A 17,796-nucleotide genomic window follows, 5' to 3' on the forward strand; every position below is an offset into this window, starting at 1 on the left:
TTGATGTCATGCACAATGGGGAAATTTCACAATAAACACAGTGCATCACACTGGTTACATGGGGGACACTCGTTTTGTATGACGTCCGTTTCACATGACGAACATGGAACGGATTAAATTCGTTATGCGAGGTACCACTGTATATATATATATATATATATATATATATATATATATATATATATATATATATATATATATATATATATATATATATATATATATAAAACTTTAGAACACTTTCCCACCAGGAGACTCGAACCCTAGCCAGCACAGAAGCCTTCCAGCAACTGGCATAACAGGTACGCCTTAACCCGCTCCACCACCTGCTGAGACCCTTAAAAGAGATGGTAATTTCGGAGTATTTAAATACACCAAAGATCACCACCTCCCAAGAGCACTAGAGCAAGTGAGGGGTCATTTATACGTTTATTTCATCAAGTCCCTGTTAATATGGGAAGACACAGTGTCTATGCTTAAGGCACAACTCTCCTAAACACGAGAGTGAAGTATACAACTTTAGAACACTTTCCCACCAGGAGACTCGAACCCTAGCCAGCACAGAAGCCTTGCAGCAACTGGCATAACAGGTACGCCTTAACCCGCTCCACCACCTTCTCAGACCCTTAAAAGAGATGGTAATTTCGGAGTATTTAAATACACCACAGATCACCACCTCCCAAGAGCACTAGAGCAAGTGAGGGGTCATTTATACGTTTATTTCATCAAGTCCCTGTTAATATGGGAAGACACAGTGTCTATGCTTAAGGCACAACTCTCCTAAACACGAGAGTGAAGTATACAACTTTAGAACACTTTCCCACCAGGAGACTCGAACCCTAGCCAGCACAGAAGCCTTCCAGCAACTGGCATAACAGGTACGCCTTAACCCGCTCCACCACCTGCTCAGACACTTGCTCTAGTGCTCTTGGGAGGTGCTGATCTTTGGTGTATTTAAATACTCCGAAATTACCATCTCTTTTAAGGGTCTGAGCAGGTGGTGGAGCGGGTTAAGGCGTACCTGTTATGCCAGTTGCTGGAAGGCTTCTGTGCTGGCTAGGGTTCGAGTCTCCTGGTGGGAAAGTGTTCTAAAGTTGTATACTTCACTCTCGTGTTTAGGAGAGTTGTGCCTTTTATATATATATATATATATATATATATATATATATATATATATATATATATATATATATATATATTTATATATATATATATATATATATATATATATATATATATATATATATATATATAATGTACCTAGTAGCCAGAACGCACTTCTCAGCCTACTATGCAAGGCCCGATTTGCCTAATAAGCCAAGTTTTCCTGAATTAATATATTTTCTCTAATTTTTTTCTTATGAAATGATAAACCTACCCATTTCATTATATATGAGGTCAATTTTTTTTTATTGGAGTTAAAATTAACGTAGATATGTGACCGAACCTATCCAACCCTACCTAACCTAACCTAACCTATCTTTATAGGTTAGGTTAGGTTAGGTAGCAGAAAAAGTTAGGTTAGGTTAGGCAGTCGAAAAAACATTAATTCATGAAAACTTGGCTTATTAGGTAAATCGGGCCTTGCATAGTAGGCTGAGAAGTGCGTTCTGGCTACTAGATACGACATATATATATATATATAACGTGTATCAAAACCATGTCTATGTAGTATACATCCCACAGTGCCAAAATCTAATTTAATGTTAGAGGACAATGAAATGAACAATAATAAAAGGGAAATTATACAGTATACATGACAGTAATACATTCGAGACCAAAATTTATACATTCTCCATCATAGTTCACATAATATTTCCTATACAGCATTATGGAGCATTCGATAATATAGGCATATACGGATGTTTTTCAAGCTACATGACATTAGGCTACTGCTATTCACTAGACTTCTAATATATATCCACAAATACATGGCAAGGACTTATGGTACAGATATATAATATACATAGATATATGTGGCATACATTGGCAATACACATTTAATACTAGTGTGTTGTCGAAAAAAGAATAACTACATAAATTAATATTCGTGATACTAGGCTAATCAGCCAAGACATCACTATACAGTTTGAGCACATCATACACCAGCTACAGTATGATCATACTGGTGTATTTGTGGTCATAACACCACCTCACACCCATATGGTAGTATCACGACACACCATGGTCCAGTATGGTAATATCACAACACACCATGGTACAGTATGGTAATATCACAACACACCATGGACCAGTATGGTAATATCACAACACACCATGGTCCAGTATGGTAATATCACAACACACCATGGTCCAGTATGGTAATATCACAACACACCATGGACCAGTATGGTAATATTACAACACACCATGGACCAGTATGGTAATATCACAACACACCATGGACCAGTATGGTAATATCACAACACACCATGGACCAGTATGATAATATCACAACACACCATGGACCAGTATGGTAATATCCCAACACACCATGGACCAGTATGGTAATATCACAACACACCATGGACCAGTATGATAATATCACAACACACCATGGTCCAGTATGGTAATATCACAACACACCATGGACCAGTATGGTAATATCCCAACACACCATGGACCAGTATGGTAATATCACAACACACCATGGACCAGTATGGTAATATCACAACACACCTGAGTGATTGTGAGGTGATGGTGATATAGTAATATAATAGTGATATTGTGATAGTGGTACTGTGGTGGTGATATGACAGTGATATGGAGGTGATGGTAATATAGCTGTGATAGTGAGGCGATATAGCAGTGATAGTATAGTAGTGATAAAGGAGTGATACTGAGGTGATGGTGATATGACAGTGATGGTGCAGTAGTGGTACTGTAGCAGTGATAGTAATACATCAGTGAATGTAAGGAGAAAATATCAGTGTGAGGTGTTAATGCAGAGAAAGTGAAATGATGTTGGTGTAGCAGTGATAGTGTTATGTGATAGTGAGCTGTTGGTGATATAACAGTGACAACAGCTGTCATATAGTGACACCAACAATTTGTTACTCAACATAGTCAGTATATGACCCTAAGTGTGAGTATATGACCCTAAGTGTGGGGCCTGAGGTGATAGTGATATATAGAGGTGATAGTGAAGCTATAGTGATACAGCAATGATAGGTTACAGTACTGAGAAGATATAGCATTGATGGTGATACAGCCGTGTTTGTCAGGTATATGATACCAAAGTATAAATACCAAAGATAATGAAGTTATGATGATATAGTGATAAAGGCGTGTTCCTTAAATTACATTGTCATCCATGGTGATGCAGGAGTGGTGGTGAAGGTACAGTGAACTAGAGTGGCAGCACAACACCACAGTAGTGATGGTACAGTGAACTAGAGTGACAGCACAACACCACAGTAGTGATGGTGATGGTACAGTGAACTAGAGTGACAGCACAACACCACAGTAGTGATGGTGATGGTATTGTGAACTAGAGTGGCAGCACAACACCACAGTAGTGATGGTACAGTGAACTAGAGTGACAGCACAACACCACAGTAGTGATGGTGATGGTATTGTGAACTAGAGTGGCAGCACAACACCACAGTAGTGATGGTGATGGTACAGTGAACTAGAGTGGCAGCACAACACCACAGTAGTGATGGTGATGGTACAGTGAACTAGAGTGGCAGCACAACACCACAGTAGTGATGGTACAGTGAACTAGAGTGGCAGCACAACACCACAGTAGTGATGGTGGTGTTACAGTGAACTAGAGTGGCAGCACACCACAGTAGTGATGGTGATGGTACAGTGAACTAGAGTGGCAGTACAACACCACAGTAGTGATGGTGGTGGAACAGTGAACTAGAGTGGCAGCACAACACCACAGTAGTGATGGTGATGGTATTGTGAACTAGAGTGGCAGCACAACACCACAGTAGAGATGGTCATGGTACAGTGAACTAGAGTGGCAGTACAACACCACAGTAGTGATGGTGATGATACAGTGAACTAGAGTGGCGGCACAACACCACAGTAGTGATGGTGGTGGTACAGTGAACTAGAGTGGCAGCACAAGACCACAGTAGTGATAGTGATGGTACAGTGAACTAGAGTGGCAGCACAACACCACAGTAGTGATAATGGTGGTACAGTGAACTATAGTGGCAGCACATCACCACAGTAGTGATGGTGGTGGTACAGTGAACTAGAGTGGCAGCACAGCACCACAGTAGTGATGGTACAGTGAACTAGAGTGGCAGCACAACACCACAGTAGTGATGGTGGTGGTACAGTGAACTAGAGTGGCAGCACAACACCACAGTAGTGATGGTGATGGTACAGTGAACTAGAGTGGCAGCACAACACCACAGTAGTGATGGTGGTGGTACAGTGAACTAGAGTGGCAGCACAACACCACAGTAGTGATGGTGGTGGAACAGTGAACTAGAGTGGCAGCACATCACCACAGTAGTGATGGTGATGGTACAGTGAACTAGAGTGGCAGCACAACACCACAGTAGTGATTGTACAGTGAACTAGAGTGGCAGCACAACACCACAGTAGTGATGGTACAGTGAACTAGAGTGGCAGCACAACACCACAGTAGTGATGGTGGTGGTACAGTGAACTAGAGTGGCAGCACAACACCACAGTAGTGATGGTGGTGGTACAGTGAACTAGCGTGGCAGCACAACACCACAGTAGTGATAATGGTGGTACAGTGAACTATAGTGGCAGCACAACACCACAGTAGTGATGGTGGTGGTACAGTGAACTAGAGTGGCAGCACAACACCACAGTAGTGATGGTGGTGGTACAGTGAACTAGAGTGGCAGCACAACACCACAGTAGTGATGGTGGTGGTACAGTGAACTAGAGTGGCAGCACAACACCACAGTAGTGATGGTACAGTGAACTAGAGTGGCAGCACAACACCACAGTCCAACACAGTCACCTCCCTAATGTCACTGTGGTTGACTGCTGCCCTCACCACATCCAGGCCGCTCACCACATCACCGAAGACACGTGACCACTGTTCACCACCCTGGAGGTCCCTGGTGGTGATGACGAACTGGGCACTCCCGGGACCCCCCGGCCTATACCTGGCCCACACAGCTCCTGCCCGGCCTGACTCCCGGTACTGCCCCTGGAGGTCAGGCAGCAGTGGGGCTCCTCCCGCACTATCATTACTCTCGTAGTCTCCGCCCACCACATACTCCTCTGGCTGACCCTTGTCCACCACCACCAACAGTTTAGTGTTGCGGTAGGTGTGGCCCCGCTGGCCCGTACACAACAACACAAACTGTCTGGCCAGCGGAGTGTCAGGGGTCAGCCGGATGGTGACCCGCCCTCTTGTTGACCCCGCCCACCCGAGGTCAAGGAACGCCAGGGTGCAGGAGGGCTCCAGCACGCCCACAACCTCACTCTCCTGCAGAAAATGAAATAAATCATGCTGATAACTGTTTAACAAAATGTTATCATATTAGTTATCATAACTCAGTAATGTCAGTAAGACAAGTGGGTGTAATTAAGTAACCTGGAGGGTGTGGGCGTGGGCGGGCGTGGGCTGACGCAGGAGTGGGTGAAGGTACAGCTGTCCGTCTTGGAGAGTTATCCTGGCAGAGCGGCGGCCATCTTGGTCTTCCTGGACGGCAAACACCCGGCCAGCCTCCACCAGCCTCTTGACGGGCTCCCTCATCCTACGGAGGTCCTCAACCTGTGGGCAGTGTCAGTCCCATTATCACCTGTGGTCAGTGTCAGCGCCATTATCACCTGTGGTCAGCGTCAGCCCCATTATCACCTGTGGACAGTGTCAGCCCCATTATCACATGTGGACAGTGTCAGCCCCATTATCGCCTCTGGTCAGTGTGAGCCCCCATTATCACCTGTGGTCAATGTCAGCCCCATTATCATCTGAGGTCAGTGTCAGCCCCATTATCACCTGTGGACAGTGTCAGCCCCATTATCACCTGTGGACAGTGTAAGCCCCATTATCACCTGTGGTCAATGTCAGCCCCATTATCACATGTGGTCAGTGTCAGCCCCATTATCACCTGTGGTCAGTGTCAGCCCCATTATCACCTGTGGTCAGTATCAGCCCCATTATCACCTGTGGTAAGTGTCAGCCCCATTATCACCCGTGGTCAGTGTCAGCCCCATTATCACCTGTGGTCAGTGTCAGCCCCATTATCACCTGTGGTCAGTGTCAGCCCCATTATCACCTGTGGTCAGTGTCAACCCCAATATCACCTGAGGTCAGTGTCAGCCCCATTATCACCTGTGGACAGTGTCAGCCCCATTATCACCTGTGGACAGTGTCAGCCCCATTATCACCTATGGACAGTGTCAGCCCCATTATCACCTGTGGAAAGTGTCAGCCCCATTATCACCTGAGGTCAGTGTCAGCCCCATTATCACCTGTGGTCAGTGTCAGCCCCATTATCACCTGAGGTCAGTGTCAGCTCCATTATCACCTGTGGACAGTGTCAGCCCCATTATCACCTGTGGTCAGTGTCAGCCCCATTATCACCTGAGGTCAGTGTCAGCTCCATTATCACCTGTGGACAGTGTCAGCCCCATTATCACCTGTGGTCAGTGTCAGCCCCATTATCACCTGAGGTCAGTGTCAGCCCCATTATCACCTGAGGTCAGTGTCAGCTCCATTATCACCTGTGGACAGTGTCAGCCCCATTATCACCTGTGGTCAGTGTCAGCCCCATTATCACCTGAGGTCAGTGTCAGCTCCATTATCACCTGTGGACAGTGTCAGCCCCATTATCACCTGTGGTCAGTGTCAGCCCCATTATCGCCTGTGGTCAGTGTCAGCCCCATTATGCTGGAACTGTAGCTCCAACCCCACCCCTCTACTGGCAGGGGGTTGGTGCTGGAAATGGAGCTCCAGCCCCCCCCCCCCCTCAACTGGCAAGGTGATGGTGCTGGACCTGTAGCGCCTGTCCCCCCTCTACCAGCAAAGGTTGGTGCTGGACCTGTAGCTCCAGTCCACCTCTACTGGCAGGGGGGTGGTACTGGACCTGTAGCTCCAGCCCACCTCTACTGGCAGGGGGGTGGTACTGGACCTGTAGCTCCAACCCTCCCTCTAATGGCAGGATTGGGGGGGGGGGGGGGTTGGTCCTGGAACAGTAGCTCCAGCACCCCCCCCCCTCTAGTGGCTGGGGGTTAGAGCTTAACCTGTAGCTCTAGCCCCCAGCTCTACTTGCAGGGAGAGTGGTCCTGGACAAATAGCTCAGCCCTCTCTATTAGCAGGAGGTTGATGCTGGACCTGTAGCTCCAGCCCCCCTCTATTAGCAGGGGGTTGGTGCTGGACCCGTAGCTCCAGCCTCCCTCTACTGGCAGGGGATTGGTGCTGGACCTGTAGCTCCAGCCCCCCTCTACTGGCAGGGGATTGGTGCTGGACCCGTAGCTCCAGCCCCCCTCTACTGGCAGGGGATTGGTGCTGGACCCGTAGCTCCAGCCTCCCTCTACTGGCAGGGGATTGGTGCTGGACCCGTAGCTCCAGCCCCCCTCTACTGGTAGGGGATTGGTGCTGGACCCGTAGCTCCAGCCCCCCTCTACTGGCAGGGGGTTGGTGCTGAACCTGCAGCTCCAGCCCCCCTCTACTGGCAGGCGGTTGATGCTGGACCTGTAGCTCCAGCCCCCCCCCCTCTACTGGCAGGGGATTAGTGCTGGACCTGTAGCTCCAGCTTTCCTCTATTGGCAGGGGGTTGGTGCTGGACCTGTAGCTCCAGCTTTCCTCTATTGGCAGGGGGTTGGTGCTGGACCTGTAGCTCCAGCTTTCCTCTATTGGCAGGGGGTTGGTGCTGGACCTGTAGCTCCAGCTTTCCTCTATTGGCAGGGGGTTGGTGCTGGACCTGTAGCTCCAGCTTTTCTCTACTGGCAGGGGGTTGGTGCTGGACCTGTAGCTCCAGCTTTTCTCTACTGGCAGGGGGTTGGTGCTGGACCTGTAGCTCCAGCTTTTCTCTACTGGCAGGGGGTTGGTGCTGGACCTGTAGCTCCAGCACCCCCCCTGTCTAAAGGCAGATTGGTGCTGAACTTGCAGCTCCAGCCCCTCTCTACTGGCAGGGGTTTGGTGCTGAACTTGTAGCTCCAGCCCCTCTCTACTGGCAGGGGGTTGATGCTGGACTTATAGCTCCAGCCCCCCTCTACTGGCAGGGAGTTGGTGCTGGACCTGTAGCTCGAGCCCCCCTCTACTGGCAGGGGGTTGGTGCTGGACCTGTAGCTCCAGCCCCCCTCTACTGGCAGGGATTTGGTGCTGGACCTGTAGCTCCAGCCCCCCTCTACTGGCAGGGATTTGGTGCTGGACCTGTAGCTCCAGCCCCCCTCTACTGGCAGGGAGTTGGTGCTGGACCTGTAGCTCGAGCCCCCCTCTACTGGCAGGGGGTTGGTGCTGGACCAGTAGCTCCAGCCCCCCTCTTCTGGCAGGGTGTTGGTGCTGGACCTGTAGCTCCAGCCCCCCTCTACTGGCAGGGGGTTGGTGATGGACCTGTAGCTCCAGCTTCCCTCTACTGGCAGGGGGGGGGGGTTGGTGCTGGACCTGTAGCTCCAGCCCCCCTCTACTGGCAGGGGGTTGGTGATGGACCTGTAGCTCCAGCTTCCCTCTACTGGCAGGGGGGGTTGGTGCTGGAAATGTAGCTACAGCCCTCCTCTACTGGCAGGGGGTTGGTGCTGGACCAGTAGCTCCAGCCCCCCTCTACTGGCAGGGGGTTGGTGATGGACCTGTAGCTCCAGCCCCCCCTCTACTGGCAGGGGGTTGGTGATGGACCTGTAGCTCCAGCCCCCCTCTACTGGCAGGGGGGGTTGGTGTTGGACCTGTAGCTCCAGGTACCCTTTACTGGCAGGGAGTTGGTGCTTGACCTGTAGCTCCAGCCCCCCCCCCTCTACTGGCAGGGGGTTGGTGCTAGACCTGTAGCTCCAGCCCCCTCTACTGGCAGGGGGTTTGGTACTGGACCTGTTGCTCCAGACTCTCCTCTACTGGCAGGGGGTTGGTGCTGGACCTGTAGCTCCAGCCCCTCTACTGGCAGGGGGTTAGTCCTGGACCTGTAGTTCCAGTTCCTCCTATATTGGCAGGGGGTTGGTGATGGACTTGTAGCTCCAGCCCCCCTCTACTGGCGGGGGGGGGGGAGTTGGTGCTGTAAATGTAGCTCCAGCCCCCCTTCTACTGGCAGGGGGTTGTTGATGGACCTGTAGCTTCAGCCCCCCTCTATTGGCAGGGGGGTTGGTGCTGGACCAGTAGCTCCAACCCCCCCCCTCCACTGGCAGGGGGTTGGTGCTAGACCTGTAGCTCCAGCCTCCCCTCTACTGGCAGGGATGTTAGTCCTGGACCTGTAGCTCCAGCCCCCCTTTACTGGCAGGGGGTTTGTGCTGGACCTGTAGCTCCAGCCCCCCTCTTCTGGCAGGGGGGTTGGTGATGGACCTTTAGCTCCAGCCCCCTTCTACAGGCAGGGGGTTGGTGCTGGACCTGTCGCTCCAGCTCCCCCTCTACTGGCAGGGGGTTGGTGTTGGACCTGTAGCTCCTGCCCTCCTCTACTGGCAGGGGGGGGGTTGGTGCTGGACATGTAGCTCCAGCCCTCCTCTACTGGCAGGGGGTTGGTGCTGGACCAGTTGCTCCAGCCCCCCTCTACTGGCAGGGGGTTTGCGCTGGACCTGTAGCTCAAGCCCCCCTCTACTGTCAGGGGGGGGGGGTTGGTGATGGACCTGTAGGTCCAGCCCCCTTCTACATGCAGGGGGTTGGTGCTGGACCTGTAGCTCCAGCCCCCCTCTACTGTCAGGGAGGGTTGGTGATGGACCTGTAGCTCCAGCCCCCTTCTACAGGCAGGGGGTTGGTGCTGGACCTGTAGCTCCAGCCCCCCTCTACTGTCAGGGAGGGTTGGTGATGGACCTGTAGCTCCAGCCCCCTTCTACAGGCAGGGGGTTGGTGCTGGACCTGTAGCTCCAGCCCCCCTCTATTGTCAGGGGGGGTTGGTGATGGACCTGTAGCTCCAGCCCCCTTCTACAGGCAGGGGGTTGGTGCTGGACCTGTAGCTCCAGCCCCCCCCCTCTACTGGCAGGGGGTTGGTGCTGGACCTGTAGCTCCAGCCTCTTTTCTACTGGCCGGAAGTTGGTGCTGGACCAGTAGCTCCAGCCCCCCTTTACTGGCAGGGGGTTTGTGCTGGACCTGTAGCTCCAGCCCCCTCTACTGGCAGGGGGTTGGTGTTGGACCTGTAGCTCCAGCCCCCCTCTACTGGCAGGGAGTTGGTAATGAACTAGTAGCTCCAGCCCCCCTCTACTGGCAGGGGGTTGGTGCTGGACATGTAGCTGCAGCCCCCCTCCCTACTGGCAGGGGGTTGGTGATGGACCTGTATCTTCAGCCCCCCCTCTATCGGCAGGGGGTTGGTGCTGGACCAGTAGCTCCAGCTACCCTTTACTGGCAGGGGGTTGGTGTTGGACCTGTAGCTACAGCACTCCTCTTCTAGCAAAGGGTTAGTGCTGGACTTGTAGCTCCAGCCCCCCCTCTACTGGCAGGGGGTTGGTGCTGGACCTGTAGCTCCAGCCCCCCTCTTCTGGCTGCGGGTTGGTGCTGGACCTGTAGCTTCAGGCCCCCCTCTACTGGCAGGGGGTTGGTGATGGACCTGTAGCTCCAGCCCCCCTCTACTGGCAGGGGGTTGGTGCTGGAAATGTAGCTCCAGCCCTCCTCTACTGGCAGGGGGGGTTGGTGCTGGAACTGTAGCTACAGCCCCCCTCTACTTGCAGGGGGTTGGTGATGGACCTGTAGCTCCAGCCCTCCTCTACTGGCAGGGAGTTGGTGCTTGACCTGTAGCTCCAGCCCCCCCCCTCTACTGGCAGGGGGTTGGTGCTAGACCTGTAGCTCAAGCCCCCTTCTACTGGCAGGGAGTTTGGTGCTGGACCTGTAGCTCCACCCCCCTCTACTGTAAGGGGGGGTTGGTGATGGACCTGTAGCTCCAGCTCTCCTCTACTGGCAAGGGGTGGTGCTGGACCTGTAGCTCCAGCCCCCTTCTATTGGCATGGGGTTGGTGCTGGACCTGTTGCTCCAGCCCCCTCTCTACTGGCAGGGAGGGGGTGATCCTGGACCTGTAGCTCCAGCCCACATCTACTGACAGGGGGTTGATGCTGGATCTGTAGCTCCAGCCCCCTCCCTCTACTGGCAGGGGATTAGTGCTGGACCTGTAGCTCCAGCCCCCCCTCTACTGGCAGGGGATGGTCCTGAATCTGTAGCTCCAGCCCCCCTCTACTGGCAGGCGGTTGATGCTGGACCTGTAGCTCCAGCCCCCCCCCTCTACTGGCAGGGGATTAGTGCTGGACCTGTAGCTTCAGCCCCCCCTTCTAAAGGCAGGTGGGGTGGAGGGGTTGGTGCTGGACCTGTAGCTACAGCCCCCTCTACTGGCAGGGGGTTGGTGCTGGACCTGTAGCTCCAGCACCCCCCCCTGTCTAAAGGCAGATTGGTGCTGAACTTGCAGCTCCAGCCCCTCTCTACTGGCAGGGGTTTGGTGCTGAACTTGTAGCTCCAGCCCCTCTCTACTGGCAGGGGTTTGGTGCTGAACTTGCAGCTCCAGCCCCTCTCTACTGGCAGGGGTTTGGTACTGAACTTGTAGCTCCAGCCCCTCTCTACTGGCAGGGGGGGGGGGGGGTTGGTGCTGTAAATGTAGCTCAAGCCCCCCTCTACTGGCAAGGGGTTGGTGATGGACTTGTAGCTTCAGCCCCCCTCTATTGGCAGGGGGTTGGTGCTGGACCAGTAGCTCCAACCCCCCCCCCCCTCCACTGGCAGGGGGTTGGTGATGGACCTGTAGCCCCAGCTCCCCTCTACTGGCAGGGGGTTTGTGCTGGACCTGTAGCTCCAGCGCTCCTCTACTGGCAGGGGGTTCGTGCAGCACCTGAAGCTCCAGCCCCCCCTCTACTGGCAGGGGTTGGTGCTGGACCTGTAGCTCCAGCCTCCCTCTACTGGCATGGGGTTGGTGCTGGACCTGTAGCTCCAGCCCCCCATCTACTGGCAGGGGGTTCGTGCTGGACCTGAAGGTCAACCCCCTAGTGTTCAAGAGAGAAGTGGATAAGCACCTCCAAAGGATACCTGATCAACCAGGCTGTGACTTATACGTCAGGCTGCGAGCAGCCGCGTCTAACAGCCTGGTTCATCAGTGCAGCAACCAGGAGGCCTGGTCGACGACCGGGCCGCGGGGACACTAAGCCCCGGAAGCACCTCAAGGTAACCTCAAGGTAAGGTAACCCCCTCTGCTGGCAGGGGGTTGGTGCTGATCCTATAGCTCCAGCCCCCCCCCCTTTATTGGCAGGGGGTTGATGCTGGACCTGTAGCTCCAGTTCCCTCCTCTACTGGCAGGGGGGTTGGTACTGGACCAATAGCTCCAGCCTCCCCTCTACTGGCAGGGGGGGTTGGTGCTGGACCAGTAGCCCCCGCCCCCCCCCTCTCTACTGGCAGGGGGTTGGTGCTGGACCTGTAGCTCCAGCCCCTCTACTGGCAAGGGGTTGGTGCTGGACCTGTAGTTCCAGCCCTTCTCTACTGGCAGGGGGGGGGGTTGGTGCTGGACCTGTAGCTCCAGCCACCATTCTACTGGCAGGGTGGTTGCTGCTGGACCTGTAGCTCCAGCCCTCCTCTACTGGCAGGGGGTTGGTGCTGGACCTGTAGCTCCAGCCGCCCTCTACTGGCAGGGGTTGGTGCCGGACCTGTAGCTCCAGCCCCCCTCTACTGGCAGGGGGTTGGTGCTAGACCTGTAGCTCTAGCCTCCCCTCTACTGGCAGGGGGTTGGTGCTGGATCTGTAGCTCCAGCCTCCCCTCTACTGGCAGCGGGTTGGTGCTGGACCTGTAGCTCCAGCCCCTCTACTGGCAGGGATGTTAGTCCTGGACCTGTAGCTCCAGCCTCCCCTCTACTGGCAGGGTGGTTGCTGCTGGACCTGTAGCTCCAGCCCCCCTTTACTGGCAGGGGGTTTGTGCTGGACCTGTAGCTCCAGCCCCCCTCTACTGGCAGGGGGGTTGGTGATGGACCTTTAGCTCAAGCCCCCTTCTACAGGCAGGGGGTTGGTGCTGGACCTGTCGCCCCAGCTCCCCCTCTACTGGCAGGGGGTTGGTGTTGGACCTGTAGCTCCAGCCCTCCTCTACTGGAAGGGGGTTGGTGCTGGACCAGTTGCTCCAGCCCCCCTCTACTGGCAGGGGGTTTGCGCTGGACCTGTAGCTCAAGCCCCCCTCTACTGTCAGGGGGGGGGGGGTTGGTGATGGACCTGTAGGTCCAGCCCCCTTCTACAGGCAGGGGGTTGGTGCTGGACCTGTAGCTCCAGCCCCCCTCTACTGTCAGGGGGGGTTGGTGATGGACCTGTAGCTCCAGCCCCCTTCTACAAGGCAGGGGGATGGTGCTGGACCTGTAGCTCCAGCCCCCCTCTACTGTCAGGGGGGTTGGTGATGGACCTGTAGCTCCAGCCCCCTTCTACAGGCAGGGGGTTGGTGCTGGACCTGTAGCTCCAGCCCCCCTCTACTGTCAGGGGGGGTTGGTGATGGACCTGTAGCTCCAGCCCCCTTCTACAGGCAGGGGGTTGGTGCTGGACCTGTAGCTCCAGCCCCCCCCCCTCTACTGGCAGGGGGTTGGTGCTGGACCTGTAGCTCCAGCCCCCCTCTACTGGTAGGGGGTTGGTGCTGGACCTGTAGCTCCAGCCTCTTTTCTACTGGCCGGTGGCTGGTGCTGGACCAGTAGCTCCAGCCCCCCTTTACTGGCAGGGGGTTTGTGCTGGACCTGTAGCTCCAGCCCCCCTCTACTGGCAGGGGGTTGGTGTTGGACCTGTAGCTCCAGCCCCCCTCTACTGGCAGGGAGTTGGTAATGAACTAGTAGCTCCAGCCCCCCTCTACTGGCAGGGGGTTGGTGCTGGACCTGTAGCTGCAGCCCCCCCCCCTACTGGCAGGGGGTTGGTGATGGACCTGTATCTTCAGCCCCCCCTCTATCGGCAGGGGGTTGGTGCTGGACCAGTAGCTCCAGCTACCCTTTACTGGCAGGGGGTTGCTGTTGGACCTGTAGCTCCAGCACTCCTCTTCTGGCAAAGGGTTAGTGCTGGACTTGTAGCTCCAGCCCCCCCTCTACTGGCAGGGGGTTGGTGCTGGACCTGTAGCTCCAGCCCCCCTCTTCTGGCTGGGGGTTGGTGCTGGACCTGTAGCTTCAGGCCCCCCTCTACTGGCAGGGGGTTGGTGATGGACCTGTAGCTCCAGCCCCCCTCTACTGGCAGGGGGTTGGTGCTGGAAATGTAGCTCCAGCCCTCCTCTACTGGCAGGGGGGGTTGGTGCTGGAACTGTAGCTACAGCCCTCCTCTACTGGTAGGGGGTTGGTGCTGGACCAGTAGCTCCAGCCCCCCTCTACTTGCAGGGGGTTGGTGATGGACCTGTAGCTCCAGCCCTCCTCTACTGGCAGGGAGTTGGTGCTTGACCTGTAGCTCCAGCCCCCCCCCCCTCTACTGGCAGGGGGTTGGTGCTAGACCTGTAGCTCCAGCCCCCTTCTACTGGCAGGGAGTTTGGTGCTGGACCTGTAGCTCCACCCCCTCTACTGTAAGGGGGGGTTGGTGATGGACCTGTAGCTCCAGCCCTCCTCTACTGGCAGGGGGTTTGTGCTGGACCTGTAGCTCCAGCCCCCCTCTACTGGCAGGGGGGTTGGTGATGGACCTTTATCTCCAGCCCCCTTCTACAGGCAGGGGGTTGGTGCTGGACCTGTTGTAGCTCCAGCCCTCCTCTACTGGCAGGGGGTTGGTGCTGGACCTGTAGCTCCAGCCCCTCCCTCTACTGGCAGGGGTTTGGTGCTGGACCACTTGCTCCAGCCCCCCCTCTACTGGCAGGGGGGGGGGGGGGGTTGTGCTGGACCTGTAGCTCAAGCCCCCCTCTACTGTCAGGGGGGGGGGGTTGGTGATGGACCTGTAGCTCCAGCCCCCTTCTACAGGCAGAGGGTTGGGGCTGGACCTGTAGCTCCAGCCCCCCTTCCCTCTACTGGCAGGGGGCTGGTGCTGGACCTGTAGCTCCAGCCTCCCTTCTACTGGCCGGGGGTTGGTGCTGGACCTGTAGCTCCAGCCCCCCTCTATTGTCAGGGGGGGTTGGTGATGGACCTGTAGCTCCAGCCCCCTTCTACAGGCAGGGGGTTGGTGCTGGACCTGTAGCTCCAGCCCCCCCCCTCTACTGGCAGGGGGTTGGTGCTGGACCTGTAGCTCCAGCCTCTTTTCTACTGGCCGGAAGTTGGTGCTGGACCAGTAGCTCCAGCCCCCCTTTACTGGCAGGGGGTTTGTGCTGGACCTGTAGCTCCAGCCCCCTCTACTGGCAGGGGGTTGGTGTTGGACCTGTAGCTCCAGCCCCCCTCTACTGGCAGGGAGTTGGTAATGAACTAGTAGCTCCAGCCCCCCTCTACTGGCAGGGGGTTGGTGCTGGACATGTAGCTGCAGCCCCCCTCCCTACTGGCAGGGGGTTGGTGATGGACCTGTATCTTCAGCCCCCCCTCTATCGGCAGGGGGTTGGTGCTGGACCAGTAGCTCCAGCTACCCTTTACTGGCAGGGGGTTGGTGTTGGACCTGTAGCTACAGCACTCCTCTTCTGGCAAAGGGTTAGTGCTGGACTTGTAGCTCCAGCCCCCCTCTACTGGCAGGGGGTTGGTGCTGGACCTGTAGCTCCAGCCCCCTCTTCTGGCTGCGGGTTGGTGCTGGACCTGTAGCTTCAGGCCCCCCTCTACTGGCAGGGGGTTGGTGATGGACCTGTAGCTCCAGCCCCCCTCTACTGGCAGGGGGGGTTGGTGCTGGAACTGTAGCTACAGCCCCCCTCTACTTGCAGGGGGTTGGTGATGGACCTGTAGCTCCAGCCCTCCTCTACTGGCAGGGAGTTGGTGCTTGACCTGTAGCTCCAGCCCCCCCCCCTCTACTGGCAGGGGGTTGGTGCTAGACCTGTAGCTCAAGCCCCCTTCTACTGGCAGGGAGTTTGGTGCTGGACCTGTAGCTCCACCCCCCTCTACTGTAAGGGGGGGTTGGTGATGGACCTGTAGCTTCAGCTCTCCTCTACTGGCAAGGGGTGGTGCTGGACCTGTAGCTCCAGCCCCCTTCTATTGGCATGGGGTTGGTGCTGGACCTGTTGCTCCAGCCCCCTCTCTACTGGCAGGGAGGGGGTGATCCTGGACCTGTAGCTCCAGCCCACATCTACTGACAGGGGGTTGATGCTGGATCTGTAGCTCCAGCCCCCTCCCTCTACTGGCAGAGGATTAGTGCTGGACCTGTAGCTCCAGCCCCCCCTCTACTGGCAGGGGATGGTCCTGAATCTGTAGCTCCAGCCCCCCTCTACTGGCAGGCGGTTGATGCTGGACCTGTAGCTCCAGCCCCCCCCCTCTACTGGCAGGGGATTAGTGCTGGACCTGTAGCTTCAGCCCCCCCTTCTAAAGGCAGGTGGGGTGGAGGGGTTGGTGCTGGACCTGTAGCTACAGCCCCCTCTACTGGCAGGGGGTTGGTGCTGGACCTGTAGCTCCAGCACCCCCCCTGTCTAAAGGTAGATTGGTGCTGAACTTGCAGCTCCAGCCCCTCTCTACTGGCAGGGGTTTGGTACTGAACTTGTAGCTCCAGCCCCTCTCTACTGGCAGGGGGGGGGGTTGGTGCTGTAAATGTAGCTCAAGCCCCCCTTCTACTGGCAGGGGGTTGGTGATGGACTTGTAGCTTCAGCCCCCCTCTATTGGCAGGGGGTTGGTGCTGGACCAGTAGCTCCAACCCCCCCCTCCACTGGCAGGGGGTTGGTGATGGACCTGTAGCCCCAGCTCCCCTCTACTGGCAGGGGGTTTGTGCTGGACCTGTAGCTCCAGCGCTCCTCTACTGGCAGGGGGTTCGTGCAGCACCTGAAGCTCCAGCCCCCCCTCTACTGGCAGGGGTTGGTGCTGGACCTGTAGCTCCAGCCTCCCTCTACTGGCATGGGGTTGGTGCTGGACCTGTAGCTCCAGCCCCCCATCTACTGGCAGGGGGTTCGTGCTGGACCTGAAGGTCAACCCCCTAGTTTTCAAGAGAGAAGTGGATAAGCACCTCCAAAGGATACCTGATCAACCAGGCTGTGACTTATACGTCAGGCTGCGAGCAGCCGCGTCTAACAGCCTGGTTGATCAGTGCAGCAACCAGGAGGCCTGGTCGACGACCGGGCCGCGGGGACACTAAGCCCCGGAAGCACCTCAAGGTGTTATGATCTCAGCCTGCAGGAGAAACGAGTCTCCCTTCTTGAGAGTTATTCAGCAAGCCTGACCTGATTAGAAGGTCTAGCAGAAATTGAGGTAATAATCCATATGTAAAATAGTTCCTTGGATATGTATATCAATTTGAGATTATGGGCAATGAAGAAGAAAACAGATAAATGACTGGCTAGGAGATGTGGACATTTTGCTGGAGGCGTGAGGCTCGCTTCTGGAAGGGCTTTGACCTCACTTGAGTGCCAGACATCGCAGGGGGAAGCCGCGCTCCGTTTGAGCTCCCGTCAGAAGGGAACCCCTAGTGATATATCTCTAAGAGAAGAGAAGTGTGCAGACGTGCCAGCTGTGGAATCGAGCTGGGGACGTGTGGTCTCAAGTCGTGGACGATAATTAGTGAATATTAAGCCGCCCGGAGGCATTATTGTGGGCCGTGGGAGCGCCCTGACCAGACGCCGTCAGAGGGAAAGCGCCCTCGACCAATTAATCTGTGGTAAGCACGATATACGCCAGTTCATAGTGATTGCTTGTAGTTTGGTCGTGTGCCCAGCGACAGTAGCGATGTTTATTTATAAGTTAGACATGTTTTAATAAGGCAGAAAGC

General features: G+C 55.3%; 1 protein-coding gene across 1 annotated transcript in view; it reads right to left on the reverse strand.

The window, feature by feature from the left end:
* Positions 1-1,731: 1,731 nt before the first annotated feature.
* Positions 1,732-17,796, reverse strand: part of LOC123748564 (uncharacterized) — a 194,174-nt gene continuing 178,109 nt past the window's right edge. Inside the window, exons 5-6 of the mRNA XM_069325022.1 lie at positions 5,543-5,722; positions 1,732-5,434 (exon numbers count right to left, since the gene is read on the reverse strand). Coding sequence (XP_069181123.1) covers positions 4,922-5,434; positions 5,543-5,722 — 693 coding nt within the window. The 3' untranslated portion in view covers positions 1,732-4,921. The remainder of the gene's footprint in view (positions 5,435-5,542; positions 5,723-17,796) is intronic.

The sequence above is a fragment of the Procambarus clarkii genome, chromosome 15 (assembly GCF_040958095.1).
Source record: "Procambarus clarkii isolate CNS0578487 chromosome 15, FALCON_Pclarkii_2.0, whole genome shotgun sequence".
Classification (NCBI taxonomy): Eukaryota; Metazoa; Arthropoda; class Malacostraca; order Decapoda; family Cambaridae; genus Procambarus; species Procambarus clarkii.